The 25,725-nt window shown below is 38.5% G+C and overlaps 1 protein-coding gene across 1 annotated transcript in view; it reads left to right on the forward strand.

Moving 5' to 3' along the window:
* The window catches only part of SLC36A4 (solute carrier family 36 (proton/amino acid symporter), member 4), a gene marked incomplete at both ends in the record, with an annotated part of 43,791 nt that overhangs the window by 15,574 nt on the left and 2,492 nt on the right, over positions 1-25,725 (forward strand). The window contains 3 exons of the mRNA XM_010296177.1: positions 1,466-1,693; positions 2,942-3,040; positions 20,969-21,138. Of these exons, the coding sequence (XP_010294479.1) occupies positions 1,466-1,693; positions 2,942-3,040; positions 20,969-21,138 (497 nt within the window). The remainder of the gene's footprint in view (positions 1-1,465; positions 1,694-2,941; positions 3,041-20,968; positions 21,139-25,725) is intronic.

A 25,725-nucleotide genomic window follows, 5' to 3' on the forward strand; every position in this document is an offset into this window, starting at 1 on the left:
GGCAGTCCTAAGAACTTACATTGTAATGGTAGTACTTGCCCCTTCTATTGTAACCGCTTAACGTGGTTGGATTTTTTGAGGCAGGATCTATGATCTTATTATTTCACTTGCACAGATAACAACTGACATTTTAAAGAACAAACCACATTGAAAGAATTGCCCATGAATTAAACAGTCTTGGGACCATGCCTGTGAACTATGTGATAAGGGTAATAATATTTAAGAATTTCTACACTTGTGTACTTCCTGGGGTTGTAGGTTATACAGCCTTCCACCGAGTTCAGTTCTGTATTAAGTTTTAAGACTGTAGGCTGTAGTAGTTGGTTGTCTGACAGTACTTAGGAGTCAGAGTATTGTCTTCAGTTGCTTTGTTATGTATTGATTTCCCATTTTTGTTTAAGCCTCTTTGTGCCATAAGGAACTGTTTTTTTTTTTCCACTGTCTATGTGTCTTTTCATAGTCATCAAGCCAAAGGCTTTCTGCAGTATGAACAGATTAAACATAGCCACGTGCTGATTTGTAAGATGGTGAATGCGATGGAAGGGAAAAGGAAAGGATACACTTCTAGGGAAAAGGCATGATAAGATTTGAAACAAATGGATTTGAACTGTGGTCATTTTGCAGCAAGCAGAATAACCACCAGCTCTTTATGTTTTGATGGTGGTGTGCACATAGCACAGAATGTATTTTGACAAAACCAATTTTGGCATTTATGGCCACATTAACATTTTTCCAAAAGAAGCAACGAAAGTTGTGAACAGTTCCAAACCCAGTCTTCTGAATTGCACCATAGGCAATTATTGTGATATTATATACCAAAAAACCCTAATACACTTTCATATTGTGTACTACTGTTTATCTGTAGGCATTAATTTTTATCAATTTAATGGATACTTTCAACTCTCTTGGAGCTCATGGTTTTTAAAGTTGAGTTACCGTTGGTCCATAAAAGAGTGAAGAGTGACAAAATAATTGTAATTGAAAGACAGACAGGCAGGTTCATATTCTAACATTATTTTGTATGTATGCTGCTATGATGTGCATGGTAAAGGTATAAGGTTATTAGGCACTGAACTTAGGTACGATACAGTTGATCATCTAACCCCCTTAACTCTCTTTAGGAAAATTCAAACTCTGATATTTAGGGCTAGATCCATCTCTCTTGTGTTCATTTTACCAAACGTTTCCTTTCTGAAAGGAGTCTGATCTAAGCTGCTCATGTGGATTTTCTCTTTAGTCAGTGGTAAGATAAAGACGCTTTCAGGTCCTGATTTCGTCATTTGTCTTAAGGATGAAACACTTGCTGAAAGTGCCTTGTCTTCCCCTCTGCACTGAGAATACAGGGGTCCTGAAATGCCTGACACTCAGCAGGTAGAGCAGAGGGACAAATTCCCCTGTAGAAAATCAGTGACGTGACTGTGCACAGAGGCTCAATCGTTTAACATGCGTTTGTTTTTTTCTACAGGTCCATGAAGGATTCTTGGAAAACAAGACGGCTCCCATAAATGTCAGTGCCACCAGCAGTTCTTCTGAGAAAAGGAGTACCGATTTACGAATATACATGCTGTGTTTCCTGCCATTCATGATCCTTCTCGTCTTTATTCGTGACCTTAAGAGCATGTCCTTGCTTTCATTGCTTGCCAATCTGTCCATGGCTGTCAGCCTGGTGATCATTTACCAGTATATTGTTAGAGTGAGTATAAAAAAGTTTATTTTTTTTTTAGTGTGGCAAGTTATATTTGTTACATGTGGCTGTTGGTCTCTGATAGATATATACTGACTGGCAATTTCTGAAAGGCAGAATTATCTTGTATTTTATTGAGGCATCTTAATTTAAGGAGGAGCTTTAATACTTAAGACATGTTGTAAACGCGGACTTTTACAGTACTTTTGAAAGAAAATATAATACTGTTGCACTTAAGACAAAAATATGTATTGTAATGACTTAGAGTCCTTGAGTAGAAGAATATGTGAATTTTTATGGGTTGCACACAGAACTTTCAAGGTTTCAATCTGTGGTCAATCTTTTTGTTGCAACAGAACAACAGGTGCAGCAGCAGCATTTATTTCTAGTGTTTCTCCAGTACAATCAGGAAAGATTTAAGACTTACCATTTAGTAATACATATTGCAGACTTCCATCTCCTGAGAAGTTGAATAGTTGCTGCGTTTTCTGGGTAGCTGCTGTTTTTCATATTTGGAGGCATTTCATAATGGAACAAATTAAACTGATGGCTGGAAAAAAAAATCACATCACAATCTTCATTTTTCTGTCTTACGATTTTTTGAGAAGTGATATGTGCTAGACACTGTTGCACACATGGTATAAGTAAATGATGAGTACCACTTTTGTTTGAGAAATCTTTTGCATGAGTGTTACGAGACAGGTGAGAAGCGGAGGATGGGGGGGAAGGCAGAAAAGGCGGTGCAAGGTATTGGCTGGGTGTGGAGGCATGAGAAATTACGTAGAAGAGATTGGGGGAGATAGAGAGTAATTAATTGTTCTGCAGGGAGTCAGCTTTTATTAAAAAGATTTTCTTTTACTGTCTTTTATGGTTATGAAGAATATCTGCAGTATGAAAGCAGATTAGAAAATGCGGTACTCTGCGAAGTTTGCAGAAGATTAAGCTTGAGGTGTGAGCTTGTGAGCTTTCCCTTTTGTTTTGACAGTCACTCATATGTCAGTGTGATACTCTAAACGTGAAAATGCCTAATGAACATAGAATAAATATATCTGCAAGTGCCTGTGTGTGGGTGGGAAGTTGGGTATAAGTGTGTATAAAGGACTAAGTTTGGGAGGAAGACCAGGGATTGTAAGTAGCAATGTATAAACCACTGTCAACATGTACCGAGTTTTCTTTCCTACAGCATAATGCATCAATCAGTATTATAGGAACAGCTAATGCACTTCACATAGCACTATTTTGCTCTGTTTTCTTCAGGATATAGTAGATCCTCGAAAACTGCCTCCTGTGGTTGGCTGGAAGAAATACCCACTGTTTTTTGGGACTGCAATATTTGCTTTTGAAGGAATTGGTGTGGTAAGTGCTTTTTACTGACTCTTCAAAATATCTGAATCTGTGCTAGATGATGGGGTACAGGCAGTTTTAATCCTGTTGTTATTTAGTTGTTTTTCTTGAAGCACTGATCTCCCATGCTGATGTGAAAAGAGTTAATTTATCTTGTCAAATAAGGCAAAAGTTAAGGACACAACATCCCCATCAAATGGAGGTTTGGTGAATGCCAATTGCTGCTTGGACACTTAGCCCCTTCCCAAATTACAAGAATGTCTTTAATTCCAAATAGATTGAGACAATAGTGTAATAATAACAAGTATCATAATATGCTATATATTAGTATAATACTCAGCTAGTAATATGATGATATACTTATGATATAATTATAGTGATTCATCAACTCAGTTTTAGGCGATGAGTGTGTAAAAATAGAAACGTATTCAGCACCCCTCTTTTCCTTTGGGATCACAGAGGACAAAGTGTTTTATTAGAAATTTATTATTCGTGCTTCAAACTTGTCTGTAGATGTGACTTGACAGAGATGGAGATGATAAGAAAAAGGATAGAAATTTCAGAATATTTTTTTGATTTATGGCCTTCTGACAGTGAAACTCAGTTCCTTATTGTTTCCTGAAATATGTCAATAAAATAGTTCTATCGCTCTGAAAATTTGGGTTTTAAAAGTGGATTTTAAAAAATATTTTATTCACTTATTACTGTTTATGAGAGCTTTCTGATTGCATCTCGCACTAGCAAAATTTGCAAGATCGCACTTTTTTTTTCGACATGGCATATTTTAAAAAATAGCCAGAGGCTTCTGGGAATGGTAGATCATAATGTCTTTAAACCTTTGGGAAGCTACTGCATACTCTTTATTTGTCACTAATCTAATTATATACTTCAGCAAGTGTTACTGTATGTTTAAAACTAAACATCAAACAAACACCACCCACACCCAAAACCCCAGCAAAACCAACCCCAAATCAACGTGTGGTTCATCTGAAACGATTGTCATGGAACAGAGGAGAGTTTTTGGATCTCTCTCCTTTTCTGGGACTGTCAACACCGCGTTAAACCAGAATGTTTCACTCTGCTGCTCTGTTGTCACTGCCCGGAGAATGGAATAGCAAAAGCTTTAACTCCTATTATGTTACAAAAGTGTGTTCTCACACAGAGGATATGTGGATCTAGTGACCATGAATCTCATATTTCTCAAACTGTTATCAACTGTTTGTCAAACTGTGACCTGACTGATGCAGAGGTGTAGCTACCATATATCTGAGTGTTTCTGGGCATCTTTCCTTCTGTAATCTGGAAGGAATCTGAAATCTGATCATAGGGGATCAGCCATTTGTCTGGGATTGTTTGATGCCTACAGGTCTCCAGGAAAAAAACCCACGCTCAGTGAATCGAACAGATTGGGCTACACCGAGCTTGCTGCTCTTAGATTGTGTAGTCTGTCTGGGACAGACTGCGCTTGCTGCATGTGTGAAGTGCAAGTGGGTCTGACACGTTTCCCAGTTGTACCAGATTTGTTGCTCATGTACTGCATAGCCTGCGGGTGTGGATTTGGAGTCAGGAAATCCCAAATGGGAGTCGTGTGAGCCTCAGGAAAGTGTGGAAGGCTTACCATTTGGTAGCAGTAGTTTATGGAATTACAGGTAGGGATCTGATTTATGTTAATTATTTTCTGGCATATTAAACCCCACATTAGACAGCTCCTTAAATTTACATCAGCATTAGTAACATTGACTTCCAATGTAAACCTTTAAAGAACTGCCCAGAGCATTGTGCTTGATTGAGTCCCTGGTTGTCTTTAAGAACTCCAAACTTTTTTTCCTTCTTTTATTTAAGAGTATATAATGTAGGGTTCATTTGAATTGTACCTTTAAAACATGAAAATACTGCTTGATATTGTTAGATATTAGTGCTGTACAGTTATTTCTGTGTAGGCTGTCTCAATTTCTTGCCTGATCATAATTTATTTAACTCTTCAGAGCAAATTAAGAGTGCTTTTTATTTTTTTCACTTTGTTACTGGTGTTTACAAGCTAATTAAATGTTTATGTTCATTATGGCTTGATGTGCTTTGCGTGTGTGTGTGAGTCCATTACACAAGACCGTTAAAATAACATGGCTACCTTTACAAATTAAAATTAATGTAAAATTCAAAATCTAGAGCTTAATGATTCTTCTCTATATGAAGAATGATAATAATATGTCTCTGCTTCTCAGGGATATTTTGAACATGCAGAATGTTTGCTATGCTTTCTTGTGCTGTAGCTGCATAAGCCATAGAGAACATTTGTAGAAAAAAAATATTTTCTGGATTTGAATAATCGGAACTAAACAAAGCTATTGAAGCATGAAATAAGAGATGAGTGAAGCAAAATGAGACAGACACTTCTGCTTTACTTAGTTAATATTTCGTACAGTTCTTGGTGATTGATTTTAATAACTAGTTATTACGGCTCAGTAAGTTACAGTCATAGACTGAACTGTGATATATCTGTGTGTGTGTTTGTGACCTCTTGCAAATGTGAAGTGAAACGTGTTTTTAAAATTCTTTCACTGAGATGTAAGCTAATCTGTTTGAATTCACATTACAATGGAGTAAGAATACTCGCATAGGCAGTTGCTGTTGTATCGCTGATGTGCGATAACTTGTTACCCTGTGTCTTAATTACTGTCATTCCTATGTCCACGTGGTTGTATTATTCTGGTAAGGGAAAAACCTACACCATTAGATTAGCTTCTTAGTCTGCTCTCTCTGACAGCTGGCACTCAAAATAGATTTACCTAATTGTCCTGGTTTCAGGCTAAACCACAACACTAATCTTAATCTTGATAGAGGCTTGATTTTTGATTTTGTTCTGTAATGTCTTGCAAATAACACTACTGTGAAGCTATCTGAACATTGCATTATAAACAGAAGCCGTAAGGTCTTAATTTTATCATAAGAGTTGATTATGGTTGATTCATTTTATGCAGTAAGTTGGCCTTAAACAGTTATGAGGCCTCATTTTTCCTTTTCCTTGGTTCCAAACATACTTTATGCTAATTCACACTGTGTTCATCTGAGAGCTGCTGGATTATTGAATCTTATGAACAGGGACAGCAAATGAAATTCTGAATTTTTTGGGGTGGTTAAGTCATTGTAGGCAGGACTTGACAAGAGAGGAAAAATGCCCTTGGTGTGGTTTCTCTGCCACCATTGTTCTGTGTAAAGTTGTCTTTCCTGCTAGAAATATTTAATCATCAACAGAGCAGAGGAATAAATGATCTGTAAGGCACAGTATTAAACAGTACACCTTAGACATACCAGTCAGGAGGGTTTATTTTCAAAGATACTTAATTGACTTTGTTTTCATTAACAGGGGAGTGCCTAATGTAGAAAGAAAATAAATGACAGTTTATAATGCCGTACTTAGTATGCAAACAAGTTTGTCTGGTTTCTTTGAACCAAATAATAGACTGCAGGGGAAATACTCTAGCACTGATTTTTTTTTTTTCATCCCACTGTTCCAAAAAGCTTTTTATATATTGATTTTTTTTTCTTTTCTTTTAGTTTAGCACTTGTCATCAACTTAAAGTATGACCGTAGTTCTTCAATAACTATTAAAATTAGTGAGACTAATTAAACAGAGGAATCTAAAGTCCTGTTCACTATGAGGAATGTGATTCAGGGATGTACAGTGCTTTGGCAGATTCCTAGGAGGATTTTCTTCTTGATCTTGAGAGAGCATGTTTCTCTTTAGATGGCGAGTGTAGGAACATGGGTTTTGGTTAAAATCTGTCATTAGTTTAGGACTGCTGTCCCTGTGTACTAAGAAAATCAGCAGTGTAGAAGTGATTTGGAGTATTGTTGCTTTGGCTATAGTTGATACCTAGATAAATAGACTTTGAGAAACCTAATTTTATTGAATTGTGTCTGTAATAACTTGAAGGAGGAAGGGTAGCCTATTTATAGTAGAAACTTAGAACCTCAAACCAACCAACTCAGTGTCTAGAAACTAGCACTCGTGTAATACTAAAAGCTAGTTAAACATTTCAGCAGCCAGTGTTATCTAACAAATTTGAGATACTTTCATTAAAACTAAATTAATTAAATAATTAATATGAGGAATTGAGTGATGAATGATTGTGTGATGAATTGAGCTGTTCATATCTGTCTGTGCGTTCAATCTAAACTCTTACTTGATGGCAGATTTGAACAGTTTTGTCATTTTGCTACGTCCAGGCAAGTTCATTTGTTACTACAGCAGAAATAAGGTTGGTGCTGTCAAAGGACCGATTAACATTAATGCATGCTAAACTCTGAGTGGTAACTTGCAACAGGACTAAAAAGTGCTGCAGTCTGTTGCTTGTACTATTAATTTCTTTGCTCCCTATTTGAGTTGTCCGTAGAAATGGGGCCACTGCTTGTTGGTGTAAGGTACCTGCTGACAGCTGGGTGCCGATGATGGTGGTGCGCTAACAGGAGGAGCTGGCAGCAGGGGTATCCGATGATCCCTTAGTACTGAGTTAACAAACAGGAACCGAGGGCTCCGTACTGTCAGTCTGGTGTTTATCATTCATAGTGTCGAGGTTTGGGTTTTCAACACTTGCAAGTTAAGATTTTAAGATCATCAGCGTGACCTTGTGAAAATCATATTGGCTAGTGGCATCAATACAGTTTGTGAAATGGTAGTAGCCACAGAAATGCAGTATTCTTAAGTGGTTAGAACAGCCCATTTTAGATATTCTGTTTTGTTTTAATCTTTAAAGTGAGGATTACTGTTCAGAAGGCAATATGTTGATTAGGAGCTGGAGAAACTATATTCAGCCTTCTGTAAACCTTTCTGAGTACAGAGGTCTGCTAGGGATGGGAGAATCTGCAGCTGCTGCTTTCCCTCTCTGCGTTGACTTCTCTCTGGCTGTGGGTTCCCTGTGGCAGGTGATGCTACCTGGCAAATCACGGGGCTGGTGTTCGGGCCACAGAAGAGAAGGGAGTACCAACACTACTTCTTGAATACAGGAGCTACAGGTGATATAATAGAGTGAATGTGTCTTTCACAGAATGTGTAACATTATTTTGTAAGAAATATGTTCAAGCACCTCTTTCATATTCCAAAGATGAGTAGGTCTGTTTTTATAATGAATGTGAGATTTTTGTTATTGAATTAAAAAGTAACTTCAGGCTGTGCTCCTGAGTATGCCCAAAATGTAGTTAAACCTCTTGAACATGCTTTTTAGAAGAGTGTGAAACCAGGCCTTCAAGCTTGGATATGTCTGTAGCATTACCATGTGCAGGTAATGGCTTTGCATAATGTTATGCTTATATAATGGCAGTTACACTTAATGAATACTTTGCGGTGAAAGTCTGGTTGGCTTTTTCATTTGAGATATAAAAACCAAATTCAAATGTGTAAGTGATATTTTAATACAAGCTTCAGGGGGAAGGAGGATGAAATAGATTCATAATGTTTAAACAAGAAAGGTAAACTTTCTTCTCTATTACATATAAATATGCAAAGTTAAGTGCAGTTTGTACAGCTGAGTATGATTGTTTTTTTTGTTTCCTCCCCCACTTTCCAACATTAATTTCAGGTTTGGAAAATAAGGCTTCTGATGTTTTAGTCTATTACTTGAAGATGCCTGTTCAAACTGCTTTTGAACTTGGACATCACAGCTTCTCAGTAGAAGGTAGGGTGGTGTTTTTATACCAAAAGACAGGCTCTGGAATCACATTAGGCAGCAGCTAACAATTCCAGGAGATATAAAAAAAGAGAAAACTAAATGGATTATTATTTTAAAATGTCATTATTTGGATTTCAAAAGTGATGCAGATGAGCTTGTTAGACTTGTGGTTTTGAGATGAAAGCCTCTCATTGTCAAAAATGCTTTTGCCAGAGTAATACTATCCTTTAAAAAAAATTCATGAAACCCAATGGCACTCTTCTGTTGTCTTAAAGACCAGACTGGATTTGTCAGAAACAGACATTAACAGGTAACATGACATCATCTAAATCTGCTTGGGCCACCTCTAGACTGGGGTGTATCAATTTCATTGGTGTTCTTCTAAGACGATGCAAAGGCTTTTAGCATCAAAATATAAAAGGTGGGAGTTCTCAGAGGATGTTTTTGCATTTGGACACCCAAATGTAGGTGACTGGATTTGATGACTGTGGAGATGACCTGCTCCTAAATGTTCATCGTCAATGTGGACTTTACATGTCATGTCAGCAAGAGGTGTGTTGTAGCTACTGTGCAAAGTCACTTGGTTTGGCTGTCTTCTGAAGATGCTTAATGTAAGAAAAGGAGGAAAAAGATTATGGGCAAATGTGTAGGAACAGAGAATGTTGTTAGATGTAGCAGATAAAAAAGAAACTATCAGAAACTGTAAAAATTCATCATCTGCCATATTCAGCTGAATGCTGATAAAATCTCAGGCAACTTGATATTACCTCTTTATAAATATTTGTTAAATATAAATAATATTTAATAATAAGTATAAAAATATTTATTAAATATTTCTTACTGATACCTTGCACTTCCTGAGTATGGAGAAACTTCCTTTTACCTGGAGAACCATTGTTTGTGCATATTCTAACTTTTAACACTTCCTATATTTATGTTGAGCCTTACTAACCAAACAGAACACTCCTGCACATAACTTTCTTTCAGAAAGCATCCCATACCTGATGCTTGCAACATTCAAATGTTTCTTTTTCATTAGAAAACCTAAGATACGCATGCATTTACACAAATAGGAAAATAAAGACATTTAAATTTACTGCTTGCTCCTCTGAAATGTTTCGTAACAATTACGTGATTTGGTGACTTTGGAGAAATGGGAAAAGAGCAGGAGGGACAGTGTGCCAAGCTGTCATGTGTTCTGCTTTGCCAGCTTGTGGCAGGGGGGGGTTGGGGGGGGGTTTGGGGTCTGATACACATGGCTTCAGTGAGGCACAAAAGCTAATTCTGCTGCTTAGATGTGACCCTGTCTTCGATGGAAAACTTGTCTATCTTAAGTATATGTGTGGTAGAGCCAGAGTGAGGCATTAAGCAGCATAGTTAAATAACTTCAGAAATATTTCATGTAGTTTATTTTGCTTTTTTGCTGTCAGATTTTTTCATTCCGCCCTCAACCCATCATCCTGTAATCCTTCTAAGCTGCTGCTATTTTGTACTTACTTGTGATGGTCTCAGGTAAGATTGCCTCCTCCTTTCTGATATGTTCTGAGTGAGTGTTTATCTGCAGTGTATGGAATTGTCTAAGTAATATTTAAATATGAGTCTTCATTATATGACAAACCTTTCAAATATAGCTGTGAAGATGCAAAAATGTTTGTAACTTTTCCTGGAGAGAACAACTAACTAATAAATGCTTGCATCCTTAGTTTTAGACTTTCATATCTGTCATTTAAGATATGTCATTTAAGATGCTGCTGATCTGGCAGCATCTTAACTTTACCATCTATAATAGTTTTTTTCCCCCCACTCTCTAAACAGCCTTTTCATTCATGAAAGTAGCATTGCAGTGTGTGTGTGTATATAACAATAAATAAAATTGAAGTTTTAGTTTACCTCTTAAATATTCTGCTAGGATATTTATTTTGTGAACTAAAACCATCACAAGTCATAGAATAATTTACATTCATTGGATCAAGCATTATGGAGGCAATAGGTTAAAAAAAGAGTGATTTTTATTGTATGGCTCAAAATACTAGTTATTAATACACGTATGATTTTTGTCAAATGACTTTTAAACTCAGTAATCTTCTTGAATGTTCACTCAAGAATAGTGTTCCTAAAGTAAAAAAAATTTACAAATATATGTTGTCCTGGATTTGAAAGAGGATGATTTGAAATCATCCACTGTTGAACACTTCTGCAAGCATCAGTAGTGGCTCCCTGATAAACATTGTGGCTTAAAAATCATATCAATTTGTCAAGAGCAGCAGAAAAAAAATCCTGAAGGAAATGGGAGAGGTGAAAAGGAAAAATGTCATAGTGGCAAAGGCATTTGAAAGATGAAGGAAGTGACATGGTATGTATTCTTCAACTTGTCTTTTGTTGTGTATTTTTCAAGTTATCTTGTACAGAAAAAGTGATGAGTACTTTAGCTGTCAAGGTGCTGTGCTCTCATGTCAAATGGAAGTGTATGAAACTTTCTCTTCTCAGAAAAGCAAATACAGTCGTCAGTGTCTTCCTTCCCTTCAGTTTTGGATGGATTGATTTTTTTTTTTTTCGGAATAGGATGGTTATTTCTTTCAAATATGGTCACGTTAAAATGTAAGACGTCAATTGCAAAGCCCTTTCTGTTGCTAGGCTTTCTATGTTGGGGTCGTGTTGGTTTTTAACTGTGTTGGTCCAGGAGCATGCATGGCGTCTTTCAGTGTTCCTTACCCCAGGATAGAGAAATTTCTGTATTTAGAGTTGTAAAACTCTGTAGGATCCTTGATCCTGTTTATTTCCTGTAAAACTCATTAATCCTCGATGGAAAACATTGTATTTTTTTTTTTCCACCCCTGCAGTCACGGAGTTTAGCCAGCCCCATGCAGGATCCTGCAATATATGTATACTTTGTCCCATGTCACTTTAGAAGCTAAAGCAACATAGGAGTGGAAGAGCGTTTTGGATAAAAGTCCTTTTGAGAAGACTTTTTTTTTTAAAAACCATTTGCATTGAAACAGATTAAAGTTCATAAACTGTTTGGCTTCTGCCTGCAAAGAAGCATATATGGATAAGTGAGAACTTCGTGATCATTGTTACTTATATTAAGGTGATTTAAATTTGATGTGGGTTTGATCCTTGGCTGGCATAAAGGTTTAAGTATCATTGCAGCTTTGGGAAACATAATTTTTAACTCATGAACCAGGAAGAGTCCAGAAATACTTGGTCATGTAATGCAGCTTTATGCATTATTGCAGTGAAATATACTCTCCAGCAACATTTGTTGTGTTTCTAGCTCATATTTTCTTTTATCACTTATCTTGTAAACAATTTTGAGTGTAGCATAAGTTATAGAGGACATATTAGAATATAGTATTGTATAGTCTGTAGGCTATAGTTCCAAATGCAGCAGGGCGCGAGGGGAACTAAAACTAGAGTGTGGCTGCAACTGTCCAGTTAGGAACGTCATTTTCTATTGGCATGTATCTTTTGCTGGATAAAATTGCATACTAATGTAAAGGACAGCAAAACATATAACACTTCAACGATTTTGACAGGACAAATGCTTTAAAATATTAATGGCAGAACTGAGATGCTGCTTTTTAGTTTGCATTGTAGGGAAGTATTTTAGATTTCATTCATTCATGAAGTCAGATAAGACATGATAGTACACAAACTTGCATAGCTTCTGTTGAATTTCAGGGCAAGCTAAAGATTAAATACATGTCATAATGGAGTGATAAATAAGCTCTTAAGCATAAAAAAGTAAAAGGAAAGAAGAACTTCTGGAGAAAATGCCAGGTTCAGATGGCGAGCTAAGTAGGATTTCTATAATTCCGTCAAGTATTGTTAAATCAAAGCTATCAGAATTGGGTGATACATTGGGGGTTTTTTTTGTAGATATGAGTAATTCTTTTTCCTGGTGGAACAGGTAGGAAGCTGCTTTGGTGGAATCTGAGAAGATTGGTTTTTGGAGTGATACTGCTCAGCAGATTTCGGAAGGTGGTGTTCTGTAATGAGACCTTAGCTTCTGGATTTATTTATTTTGTATAAAACTTTTACTATAAAAATTGATGGACAGTCACCATTTGGCTTGCATCTTTAGGTAATAGTAGCCACCCTTTTATTTGCAGTCATGAGGGATTTGTTATGGAAAATTAGATTGTTTGTTGCAAAAATGCAAAATAGTGACATTTTGTATCTTACTCAAGGGAGCGAGCTTTAAAAATGAATCTAAAGGTGATGGAATAAAAACTTATACTGCGTTAAGACTTTTTCCGTACAGTGAAAGAGGAGATGGACAAGGCCAAGCAAGCAAAACATAGCAGTGTAATAGACAGATGTTATGACCATTTTTCTTGGAGAAAACATACTTTTTCTGCAGACAGCTCCCCGGTACATTGTAGATTTGTATATCCATCTTTCAGTGAACAAGTTAATTGATACCTTCTGCAGACAAGAAGGAATGGGCCAGGCCTGGGCTGCATTAGTTTACTGAGGATTCAGTTTTCTGTCTTTGGGGGTTAGGTAGTAGAAGTTATGTTTACATACCTTGAATACCTTTGATATTAGCTTCCTCAGCATTTTTGCTTTGGATGAACAGAGATTTATTTTGTTACAGTAGGACATGATTATAGATAGATTTTTTTTTTTCCTGAGTAAATGTTGATTAATATATTGACTTTAATTATCAAAAAGTCTTGAGTTGTCTGTACCTTAAACTAATCAAAACATCTGTATAGCTGTCTCTTCTACCCGAAATACTTATTTTAAAAGTGTAAGGGACGGGGGATTGCTTCATTCTTGCCATTTTAGTGGTATTTCCTGAAAAAGGGAAAGATCACCGTATGTATTTAAACATTAAGTATGTCTGCTATTAAATTATCCATTACAAGATTAGTTCTTAGTGGCCATAGCAATTAAATCACAGTTTATCTGACTATCTGCAGGCTGAATTCTTTTGTGGGTTTTTTTGGTCCAGTCATAAAACGTACAGTAGAGATTTCTGATTAGAATTAGACAGTCCCCTGCAGCTTAGCTGTAAAAAGACTGAGCGTAGCAGGATATTCAAGGCAAAGAATGGGAAGACAGTGGTATTACTGGGGGATGCTTATACCTACTGCATGCAGCTTGAAATGAAGGGAAGATACTTTGCATAATGAACGATGGTAGATTAGCCAGGTTATTCCAAAGATTCAATTATGTTTCTTTGCCAGTATAAATTATGGGTACTTTTGTGTTTATTGGATGGATGAAAGGAAGATGGATTATCCTTGTTCTGTAAATTGAGAAACCAAAGGTTGATAGTTACTAAACGAATCAAGTATTAAGTTTCAAGGAAGATAATGGTAGCGACATGTGCTAGTGTCTCAAACATGACAAGAAGATCTCTGCGAAGCAGGTGACAGAGAAAAAGGTGGAGAATTTCCTCAGTTGAGGAGGGAGAAAAATGATGGAAAACATGAAATTGTGAAAAGAATAGATTTCATAGGTGTTTAGGGCTATGACAGGGGACTAGAGTGAACTGGGGGAGAAAGAGCATGAAGGAAGCACAGCATGGAAATCAGAAGCAGGGAAAAGACCCTTTAAAAAAAAAAAGTAAAAATAATCTTTGAAACTCTGAAACTTAACTCATCTCATTGATCTCACAGCTCTCTTGCCTCCAGCATTCTGCCCCGGTGGCCTTTTTGGGAAAGATTATTCCCCAAAGTTTTCCCTGACCAGTATTTTTTGTTGTTGTATACGTTGTTGTATACGTGACGGTAGGTTATAGGTCTGAAGAGTGTGGGAGGTGTTGGATTATAATGATACTGCCTGTTATAGCAGAAATGGTTGTTTGAACAAGTGTAGAGCAACATCGAAGCCTTAGTGTGAAATACTGAACTGATGCAACACCCCTTTTGAGAGAAGATGTTATGATGCAAGTACTGGACAGAGAGAGAGAATCAGAGGTGTGGTGGTTTTTTGTTGTGGTGGTTTTTTTTCTTTCAAAGCTATTCAATCATCTAGATAGGTTGTTAGCTTTTTAAGAAAATAATTTAAAAGAATTGAAGAGTGAAATTAATTTCTGGCTCCAGAAAAAAGGACAAGAAAGCATGTTCAGCTTCAGTATTCCAAAAAGGAAGCAATAAAACTAAACCTAAAAAGCATTTGTGAAAAGAATCTTATCTCTTTTGCATGCAGTTAAAATGTTAGGTTTTCTGAAGTCATTGCAACAGGGACTATACAGGGACTGGAAAGAAATTGAGAGTGAAAATCTATCCAGCAGCTGCCCGACAGTGACACAGTGTCAGAACATGCACTGGCTCGTGTCATACCTCCTGTCAGCCTCTGTCTGCTTATGAACACTTCATGGATCTTTTGGATCCTGGTGGAATTCAAACAGCTTAGGGAGCAGGGATTTTGTGTAATATGTGTGTAACTAGTTGTTACTTGGCTCCATATTAATCCTGTGAGGGTTTCAGCTTTTCAACTCGTCTGGAGTAGGTGATACTGTATACTGTATAAAACCTGACTCAAGTTCTTTGCATAATTTCTTTGGGCATCGGTTCTGCCAAGGGAAGCATCTTTTGCGGTGACAACTACTTGCCTTGAAATGCCTACTGCTGCTCAGAGAGAGTGCCTGAACCTGGGAGGGCCCAGCACTGAGGCTGAGAAGGGACACTCTTGCCTGGACTGAGTGATGCAGGAAAGGCTGCATTAGCATCCTCATCTGTTCAATCTGGAGGTGGATGTAGTCCTGATACTAACTCAAGGATAAGCGGGATTAGCATTTTTAAGTATAACTTTCTCAGGGCTACAAAAACAAACACTAACTAAAAGCATGGAAAACTGTATTGGTTGGTAACTTGGCAGCATCCCCTACTTAAATCAATGGAGCTGCTTGTTAGCTTGGAGTGGGCTGCATGCTTCAAGACCTAAGCACTTTAATGTGTCTTTGGCTAACGATACTATTATCCTTTATTTCTTCTTGCATATCTTTTCTTTGAATTCAGTATAAATTAAGGTTGTACTGTTAAATTGAGGTTGATCATGCAGGAACATGTGTTTAGGTGTAGCATGAGACTGGAAAGAGGGTAACATTGCAAGCCATTTTTAAAAAAGGTAGCAGGGAGGACCCTGGGAACTACTGACCCCTCAGCCTCACCTCTGTGCCTGGGAACATCATGGAACAGATCCTCCTAGAAGCTATGCTAAGGCATATGGAAGACCGGGAGGTCATTACAGCCAGCCAGCATGGCTTCACCAAGGGCAAGTCCTGCCTGGCCAACCCAGTGGCCTTCTATGATGCAGTGACTACATCAGTGGACAAGGGAAGAGCTACGGATGTTATCTGTCTGGATTTCTGTAAGGCCTTTCACATGGTCACCCACAACATCCTTCTCTCTACATTGGAGAGAGATGGATTTGATGGATGGACTGTTGGTGGATGAGGAATTGGTTGGATGGTCGAATCCAGAGGGTAGTGGTCAATGACTCAATGTCCAGATGGAGATTGGTGACGAGTGGTGTCCCTGTGGGCTCTGTGTATTGGGACCAGTACTCTTGAATATCTTCATGAATGACATAGTGGGATTGAGTGCACCCTCAGCATGTTTGCAGAAGACACCAAGCAGAGTGGTGCGATTGACATGCCTGAGGGATGAGATGCCATCCAGAGGGACCTGGACAAGCTCGAGTAATAGGCCTGTGTGAACCTCATGAGGTTCAACGAAGCCAAGTGCAGGGTCTTGCACCTGGGTCGGGGCAACCGCTGGGGCAAATCAGTACAGGCTGGGGGAGGAAGGGATGGAGAGCAGCCCTTCCGAGGAGAGCTTGGGGGTACTGGTGGATAGGCTGGATAGGAGCTGGCAATGTGTGCTTGCAAGCCAAAAGGCCAACCGTCTCCTGGGCTGCATCCAAAGCAGCGTGGCCAGCAGGTCGAGGGAGGGTATTCTGCCCCTCTGCTCCGCTCTGGTGAGACCCCACCTGGAGTCCTGCGTGCAGCTCTGGAGCCCTGAGCACAGGAGAGACATGGACCTGTTGGAGTGGGTCCAGAGGAGGCCACAATATTGGATCAGAAGGATGGAACACCTCTCCTGTGAGGCCAGGCTGAGAGAGTTGGGGTTGTTCAGCCTGGAGAAGAAAAGGCTCTGGGGACACCTTCTTGCAGCTTGCCAGTACTTAAAGGGGCCATTAAGAAAGACGGGGACAGACTTTTTAGCAGGGCCTGCAGTGACAGGACAAGAGATAATGGTTTTAAACTAAAAGAGGGCAGATTTAGACTAGATCTAAGGAAGAAATTTTTCCCACTGAGAGTGGTGAACCACTGGCCCAGGTTGTCCAGAGAGGTGGTAGATGCCCCATCCCTGGAACCATTCCAGGTCAGGTTGGACGGGGCTCTGAGCAATGTGATCTCGTTGCAAATGTCCCTGCTCACTGCAGGGAGTTGGACTAGATGACCTTTAAATGTCCTTTACAGCCCAAAGATTCTCTGATACTGTGTTTTATTTTGACCTATTCATTAGTTTGCGTGAAGAGACATGATTGTGTTCAATGAGTTAACTTGATTTAATGGATAGTTAAAAAGCAAGAGTTAGTATGCTTAAGAGAATTGTCTTACAATGTTTTTAAATTGGCTTCTTATGTGTTTTAATTAAGTGTTTTCTTGGAGAAACATGAGTCTTCAGACTCACTGCGTTTAAATGCAAAAGATAAAAAAATTCCAGTACAGGTAGAAATTTTAAAAAAATTGTATTTGAATGCTTCCTCTGGACTCAAGCACATTGAACATAGTATGTGTCACTGATCCTTTGTTTTCCTTTATGAACTAAGTTTCAGATGGGGACAGACTTTTTAGCAGGGCCTGTAGTGACAGGACAACAGGTAATGGTTTTAAATTAAAAGAGAGTGGATTTAGACTACATCTAAGGTTGCAACTAGTGACCGTTGCTTCTCATTCTTTGACAGTGCACCTCTTAGAAATTGGCTTGGTCTTCTCTGCAAGCCCTCTCTTCCTTTGCTTAGCTGAAGTCTTTAAGGAGATTCCCTGTCCTTGATTTGCTCTTCAGGCTGAGTTAACTCTGCTCTCAGCCTCTCATGTGCTCCAGCCTGTTAGCCACCTTGACCTCCCTCAGCTGGGCTTCCCCCCTATCAATATCTATCTTGTAGGTGACTAAAGCTGGACATGGTATCCAGGTACAGTTTCTTGAGTGCTACAGAGAGGAAGAATCACTTTCTTTTACTTGCTGCTTATTCTCTTGCTAGTGTAGCCCATGTGCGTGCACAGGTGGGCTCCTGACTCATGTTCAGCATCTTGTCTGTCAGGATGCCCAGGTCCGTTTCTGCAGAATTGCTCTCTAGCATGACAGTCCTCAGCTTCTATGTCTGCATGGCATTACCCTGTCCAGTGTAGAGGACTTTGGTTTTGTCGTTGTTGAGCTTCATGAGGTTTCTCTCTGCCCAGTCCTCCAGCTTGTTGAGGTCCCTCTGAACTGAGGCTCTACTCTCTTTTGTATCAACTACTAATTCCGACTTAACGTCATCTACCAACATGCTAAGAGTATGTTTTGTCCCGTTATCCAGATCATTAATGAGGATGTTAATCAGCATCACCCCTACTGTCAACCTTGCAGGAGCAACAGATGTAACCAGTCTCCAGTTGACCTCGGTACCCTTTGAGCCCTTCTAGCTCAGACTGTTTTTCACACTACTTGTAATGTTGCCATCCAGTCCCCATCTCTCTAATTTGGTTACAAAAGGATGCTACGGGATCCTGCATAGATAGCCTTGCTCAGCTGAAGTAAATTATACCCACTGCTTTCCCCTTGTCCATAGAGACAATCTTTTCGTTAGAAAGGGCCATGATATTGGCTAAGTGTGGTTTATCCTTGATAAATCCATTCTGGCTTGGCAATTTGCAACATGCTTTGTGCTGGTGAGGTGACCGTTGCCTTCAGCCCTGCCCTGAGTAAGGAGCACCTCATAGTCCCCGTAGGTGTCTTCCCTCAGGATTTTGTCTTGGTCTAATCCCCTGACATGCCAGGCTGGCTGCTCAGGCTGGGGACCTTGCCTTGCAGCAGGTCACCACCTCTGTTATTCAGACCCATCAGTCTCACAGAGTCTTGAACAATGTCTCCAGGCTTCCTGTGTAGCCCCTCTCGCAGCAATGGCTGTGCCAACTGCCTTGGTCCTGGTTGCTGGAGCTCCCTAGGGTCAAGTCTCTGGGAGGCTGGATCTGAGCCCCTTCGCTGCCTCGCGGCATTTCCTGCTCAGCAGGAAAACTCCTGCACTGTCTTTTTGCTCCCAACTGCTGCTCACTTACCTCCTGAATGCTGCCGGGTGCTGCATACTCCTTCCTTCTGCTCTGCTCCCTGGACAGGGAGTGGAAGCCGTTCTGCATTTGATATAAAGCATTGTCTATGTGTAAAATGTCATTACTAATAATAGTTATTTATTAAGATCTGGTGCAGTCATGTAAACATATCTTTCCTTTAAATGTCTGTCTTTCAGAACGGCCATAGCCAGTGTTTTTTGTACATAGGTAATGTTTTGCTATTTCAATTGAAGATGTAGCCAAAAATTCGGAAGCTTCTTTCTCTCTGCATTTTTATGAATTGCCTGGGGGGCTTTTTTTATCGGAAAGAAGGCATCATGATGAGCAGTCCCATAATCTTTGACTTGAACTCCTTCTGACTGAAACCATAGGAAATTTTTTTCCTCCATTAGTAGTCTCCTACAGATTGCCTTTGCTGTCCTTCAGAGGGACAGGTAGTCTTAAGGATCCCTTTCCTGCCAGGAGCCATGGTGAAAAAAATACGAGATTTTTTTCATGGCTGGCATGTGTGTCTGAGTTCATTGCCCGCCTCCTGCCAGGAATGTACGAGGTGATTGCCGAGGACTCTGGAAATCAAATCTCTGGGCCAGTGAAGTTAAAAGACTCCTGATATCTATAAGCTGGGCAAGAAATTGCAGTTAAAGCTCTGCAGAGTAATAATGTAGCTTGGAATAAGACCTTAACAAGCAGAAATTGTTGCAGTAGGATTCCCAGAAGCTGTAGAAGATGGCAGAACTTATGCAGAAAATGTATTCTGTTTGTAATCACCAGAGAATTAACAGATACACGCTGAATGAGTGTTTTTATTACTGGTCCAGGCCTGGATGCTATCTGTTTGTAGGAAGTCAAGAATGAGAAAACTCAGATGAAGGGAAAAATTGCCTGTAATTTGCATCCTTCAAAGGATGATAAAGATAACATACCTCCTGATAAGGAGGTATGTTAAAATAATCTAATTGCAACTGAGGACAAAAAGCTGAGTGCCATCTGTCCTACCTGGCGGTTTTGATGTGAGATATAAAAAGATGATAGGTACTGTATGGACACAGAAGCTTAATTAATTTAGAGGAATGAACATATTTTCTGTGGCACTAAAGTAACATCTCTAGCCACGTGTTTGCTTTTGTATTTTTGCTGCTGCTCAACACTGTCATTTAAAAACTAATTTAAGTTTTTAAACTCTTTGTGGTTTAAGTTTTGCATTGTCCACCAGTTTAAGTTACAGTACAAGCTCAGATTGCTTTCTGGAGGAAAAAATGTCAGCAGTGGAGGCTCTGAATTATATAAAGAAGATCCTCAGTTAAGATTTATAATGTATTTTAATTGAAGATTTTAGAGAAGTCTTTATTCCCAAGTATAAAAGGACTTCTTCAGGATTTCTAGTGTAGGAGAAATACGGCAATGTGGGATGGATTGGCAGTGGTGATACTCAATGATAGGTCAGGAATTGAATATCAGTGGGTGACCAGGAGGAAAGGAGTGATTGCCCTATAGAAAATAATACAGCAGCAATTCAAATATTCCTGTCTGGGGAGAGCTGAGACTGAGCATGAGCTTGTGTGTCAACCATGTGCATGGTAGGCTTGTCTGTGATGGAGACTGACAGTGCAGACATACCTAATAAAAATAGGAGAATTACCCTTGTATTCTGAACAATTAGTTAAAAAAAAAACCCTCATGTTGTTCGTATTGCCGGTGTATTTTCATCTAGGCACCGTAAGTTTCTCTTGTCAGTTTTTCTAACCTGTAAATATTACTTTGTATTTCCACACTGATGCTGTTTTCCAACAGAGACAGGTGCTTTTCAGTGATTGAACATTTCTGTTGGGTGCATAAAACATTGTGATTTTCCAAGCTGTAAAACATTATTGTGATCTTTATTAATAATATCACCTAAATTTTGGAAATTGGCTTTGAAAGGGGAGAGAAAAGTAGTCTTACTTTGAGGACTTAAAGTAATTGATTCTCCCTCTATTTCAGGTACTCCCATTGGAAAACAGAATGAAGGACGCCACACGTTTCCCACAGGCGCTAAATATTGGCATGGGAATAGTCATGGCCTTGTATATCTCATTAGCCACTCTAGGGTATCTGCGCTTTGGGGATGAAATCAAAGGCAGCATAACTTTAAACCTGCCACAGGATATATGGTAAGTGCATATGTGACTTAACCAGTAAACTAGAAGGCAAAAATGTGGCAAAAATTGTTCCATGCCTCACTGCTGTCATGCTTATAACCAATAGGTGCTCAAACTCGTCTAAAAGAGGTGTACTGTATATACTATCTCTATGCCTGCTACACTTGAGCTATGATCCTAGCCAGCAATTTCTTGCATATTAAAAGGGATTGCATATGGAAACAGAACAATGGTATTTAGACTATGAAGTATTCCATCTCTAGCAGGAGCTAGTTCGAGGTGTACTGAAGGAGGGAATATGCAGTTTGCAACCAGCTATACTGCAGCTCTAAAACCATCTAGTTTCACCTTGGATATCTTGGTAATATAGTGGCCTTTTTTAGTGGAATCACTGAGTTTAGCAGGTAAATAAATGGAATAGAAGACATCAAAACTGAACAGATTTGTAGTTCAGGTGCAAGTCCATGGATAACGCATAACAATGGCTTCCTGTCAGGAAAATTAAGCTTATGCTTGCCAGTGTCTCAGGGATATTATAAATTTTATTTAGCTCTTTTTTTTTTTAATGCTATGAGAGCTCCACATGTTACGTGCTGAAGAAGTGCTGAAGACTGTTTCAATGGGTGCACTGTTAGTTCTGTATCTATCTATGGGTGCATATATACTGTAACTATCAATTTAAACGTAACTTAATTTTTTTAGTACCTTTACATCTGATGGGCCTAAAATTAGGTATATCAGCAGTGCACAAGTGAAAAGCTGAAAAGTATTTTAATGTTTTCATTCTGATCAAGTAATGTCCTACATGTTGCATCTACTTGTTTGGTGTCTGTTCTGGTAGCTTATTGAAGTAATGAAATCTCAAATTATATGAAACAAAAACTGCTTTGCTGAACTGAATGCTGACTCCCTTTTTACTCTTTGAAAAAGAGTAGAACACCTTTAAAATGTGTTCTTAATTTTCAAATGTTACTTTTTCACAATCTCTTTATTCCATTTGCATTCCTTGTAGTCAGTATGAGCTATGCATTTTTAATATTCTTCAAAAGTTTTGTTTAATTGTCTGAGTCCAATGATAAATGCATGAAATGATAATAAAATCCATCTTGAAGGATGAATGTTTTTTGTCGGTTGCTAGAATTTTCATGTGTGTGTTGTTGCTTTTTTGCTTGTTTTGTTTTTGTGCTGCTATTATAAAAATTGAGATTTGGGCCTCAATTTCTTGCTTTTTTTTTTTTTTTTCTATTTTTTCCTATGTTTTTTGAGGCATATTGCTCATTATACATATTTGTGTCCTTTCATTGGATATACATTAAAAGAACTAGGTCTTCAAACACTGCATTTGTTCTGTCTATATGATGCATCTGAAAGGGAAAATACTTCTGTTTGTAATGTTACATGGTATTGCTCACTGTTGGTATGATTAGTGAAAAGTTTGTTTTAAATGGTAGATGTGGGTTTATTTGTGCCTCAGAAGTGTGCTTAAAAGGGGAAGAAGGAGGAGAATGTGGAATATAAGGTGAAGTTGCTCACTCTGTTGCTTTTTATTCTGCTTGTGCAAGCAACAGGATGAACTTTATTCTGCTGTAATATTCTGTTTATTCTGCAGCCCTGCTGTCGAACAGGGCTGTTCAAATAAGAGTTTTCAAGTAGCTCTTGGCTACAGTGCAGTTGTGATAGGATAATATTTATCCTGATGGCTTTACAGACCCTAATGCAAAGAAAGACAGTAAAAGAGATGGAAACTGGTGCTCTATAAGATGGAGGGTTGGCATTATAAGTTTAATAACCTCAAAGCTGCTCAGGGCAGATATGTAGAGATACAAGTCATCTGTTTTCTTCTTACCCTGGGTACTACCCCAGAGCACCAGACAAAATCGGGAGGAGCTCAGTGGTACGCCCATGGGTTGTGATGTACGATGCTATCGCTGCGCAGTACTGTGGGTATACCTGATAAGGTACTGATGAGCAAATGTGTGCAAGTAACTGTGCTAGCAAAACAAACTTCCAGTGAACCATATGACACTATTTTGTTATTTGATCCTCACATAAAAAGCCAGTAAGTGGCTGGATCGAACTAGAGAAACTCAAGGAGTGGATGAGTTTTTACAAGAAAGCTGTCATGCAAAAGAGCCTGGAATGTAGCTAAGCAGTGAGACTTGGCTTATGTGTTTAATTCCAGCTGGACAATCCCTGTCTTAAGAATAAGCCTTTGCTGATAGAAAATGAGAATTCTGCTGCTTTGAGTTTTATTTGATGTTCTTGCGGATGAATTGACCGGAAGGCATACGCAGACCCTAGACCTTAAGTTCTTAAGTTTAATTTAAATAGAGGACTGCTCATATTCTTAAAAATGTTCTGCTAAATTGGAGCTTCGGGAGAAGTGACTACTTGTAGTGCTAGTTTAGATTGTGTTTTGGTATACACGTTGTTACTCACCATCATATATTAATTAGAATATGCTGAAAATTCACTTTGTGAAAAGAGAGTACATTTCAGCTGATCTTTACTTTCCACTGATCTTTTCAGTGTTTTTGCTGATCTTTAACAACAACTTATTTTTGGAATAAAATAGTTATAATTTACTGCATTAAATAATTTTTTACATGCAGTTATGTTTAGCTGTTTGGAATATCTTAGCAATTGTTTTTGATATCCTCAGAAGTCTGCAGAGTACCTAGTGGCATGAATCTTTTTACTCAGTTCATTGCTGACTCAGGAGAGGACACACAGGCAGGGTATAGTTTACCTGATTTATTCATGATTACTAGATGCCTCCTGACCCAAGCCAAAGAGGGGCACTGTTTGTCTGAAACAGCACGTTTATAGTAAAAAAGTACATAATTACTGTTATGTGACCATCAGTTCAAACCAATTCCTGCAACATCTGCAAATACAGATTATGGGAAATTCTGCTTTAGTGCCTACTAGTGGCCTTGGTTGGGGTCTCATAGAACAGTTTGGGTTAGAGAGGACCTTTAAAGATCATCTATTCCAAACCCCCCTGCCATGGGCAGGGGCATCTTTCACTAGATCAGGTTGCTCAGAGCCCCGTCCAACCTGACCTTGAACACTTCCAATGATGGGGCATCCACATCTTCTGTGGGCAGCCTGTTACAGTGTCTCACCACCCTTACTGTAAAAAATTTCTTCTTTGTCCTTGGCTGGCATCTCATCTTCTTCAGGCTGAAGTTTCTTTCCACCATCTGTTCTTCATTAAGATATAAATGAGAGTCTTTGTGCAACAGTTCCCTTACTGTGAATCCCAAAGGTTAACTACCATACAAATATTACAACATGTTACAGTTCAACAAGATGTTATATGATGCTAGTTCAAGTGGAAGCCTAGCATAATTAATGCCCTGTTGGGTCTAGCTGTATTGTTATGCAAGTTTTGTTACACTAGTTTCCAGTTTTTTTCCCTTTAGAGGTACAACAAAATCTAAAACGTGTAATTGGAGAGGCAGACTTCTGTTAACTTCTTTTAGCACATATGAATGATTTATAATTTTTTAAAAAGCTAGCCTAAGAGACATCTTTAGCTGATTGGATTATAATATTAAATTACTAATAAAATCATCATAATAATATAAAAATTGTTTCCTAATTTGAAAAAATGTAAACCTTGTAGAGCTAGAAAAATAGTGTAATGGAGATGCTTAGTTTGAACGACTGCATATTTAAAGCTTTGAATCCTGTTTTTTAATATCTTTTAAAAATTAAATTTCTAAAACTTAAAAATTTAAAGGTTTGGGGTGATCTGAAGCCTAGAGGATTATAGGCTAATTGTGGGTAACTGGTCAGTTTCTATTTTTGTTAACTAGCTAAAATCCAACTAAGCTTCTGGGATAAGGACAGCAATGCAGAACTGATAGAAAAGTGACTCTCTTTTTTCCTCTAAATTTCTAAAGCTGCTTAGCAATCAAAAAATGTGTTACAAACCAGTGGCTTCTAAACTAGCTACACCATTATGTCACCATATAAAGTGATCTAATAGTTTTTCTGTCCTTTTGAATATGCCTTTGACGGTGATGGTCAAACCTTTGACACAAATAATTTAGGACCTGTTAGTCAAAATGTAGATTTAGTCAAAGGGTATTTTTCTTTTTTCCCCATATATATGCTTTTAATTCTCTCTGTTTATTTGTTCAGATAACAAAAAAAGCTGATTTTTTTTGTTAGCAGTCTTTCAGTACCATCAAAAATTGGTAACTTGATGAACTGGCTTGCAGTTGTGAGATGAGAAGCACGTAAGACTGGGCTGAAAGGGCTATTCAAGTTCATCAGCTGTGTTCCTTTGCTCAAAACCACTCCAGTGCACCAAAACCATTATTGTCTGTGTGTTCAACACTTCCTTCAAAATGTTGAAGAAAGGATGAGGGAGGCATCCTCTTGTGGTGGGAAAGAGCTGAGATGTATGGCTACAAATTTGCCATGCCATCCCATTTGGACACAGGACAAGGGGCCAAAAGCAGTCCTGGCCGGATTTTATTTAGTAATAACATATACAGGCCCTTATACTCAAAAGAGAGCACACTTTGAGTGATGCCTGCTAGGCTTTGAGAGGTACAGAGACAAGGGTCTAATTTGTTCTTTCCC

Source organism: Phaethon lepturus, unplaced genomic scaffold, assembly GCF_000687285.1.
Source record: "Phaethon lepturus isolate BGI_N335 unplaced genomic scaffold, ASM68728v1 scaffold5001, whole genome shotgun sequence".
Lineage (NCBI taxonomy): Eukaryota > Metazoa > Chordata > Aves > Phaethontiformes > Phaethontidae > Phaethon > Phaethon lepturus.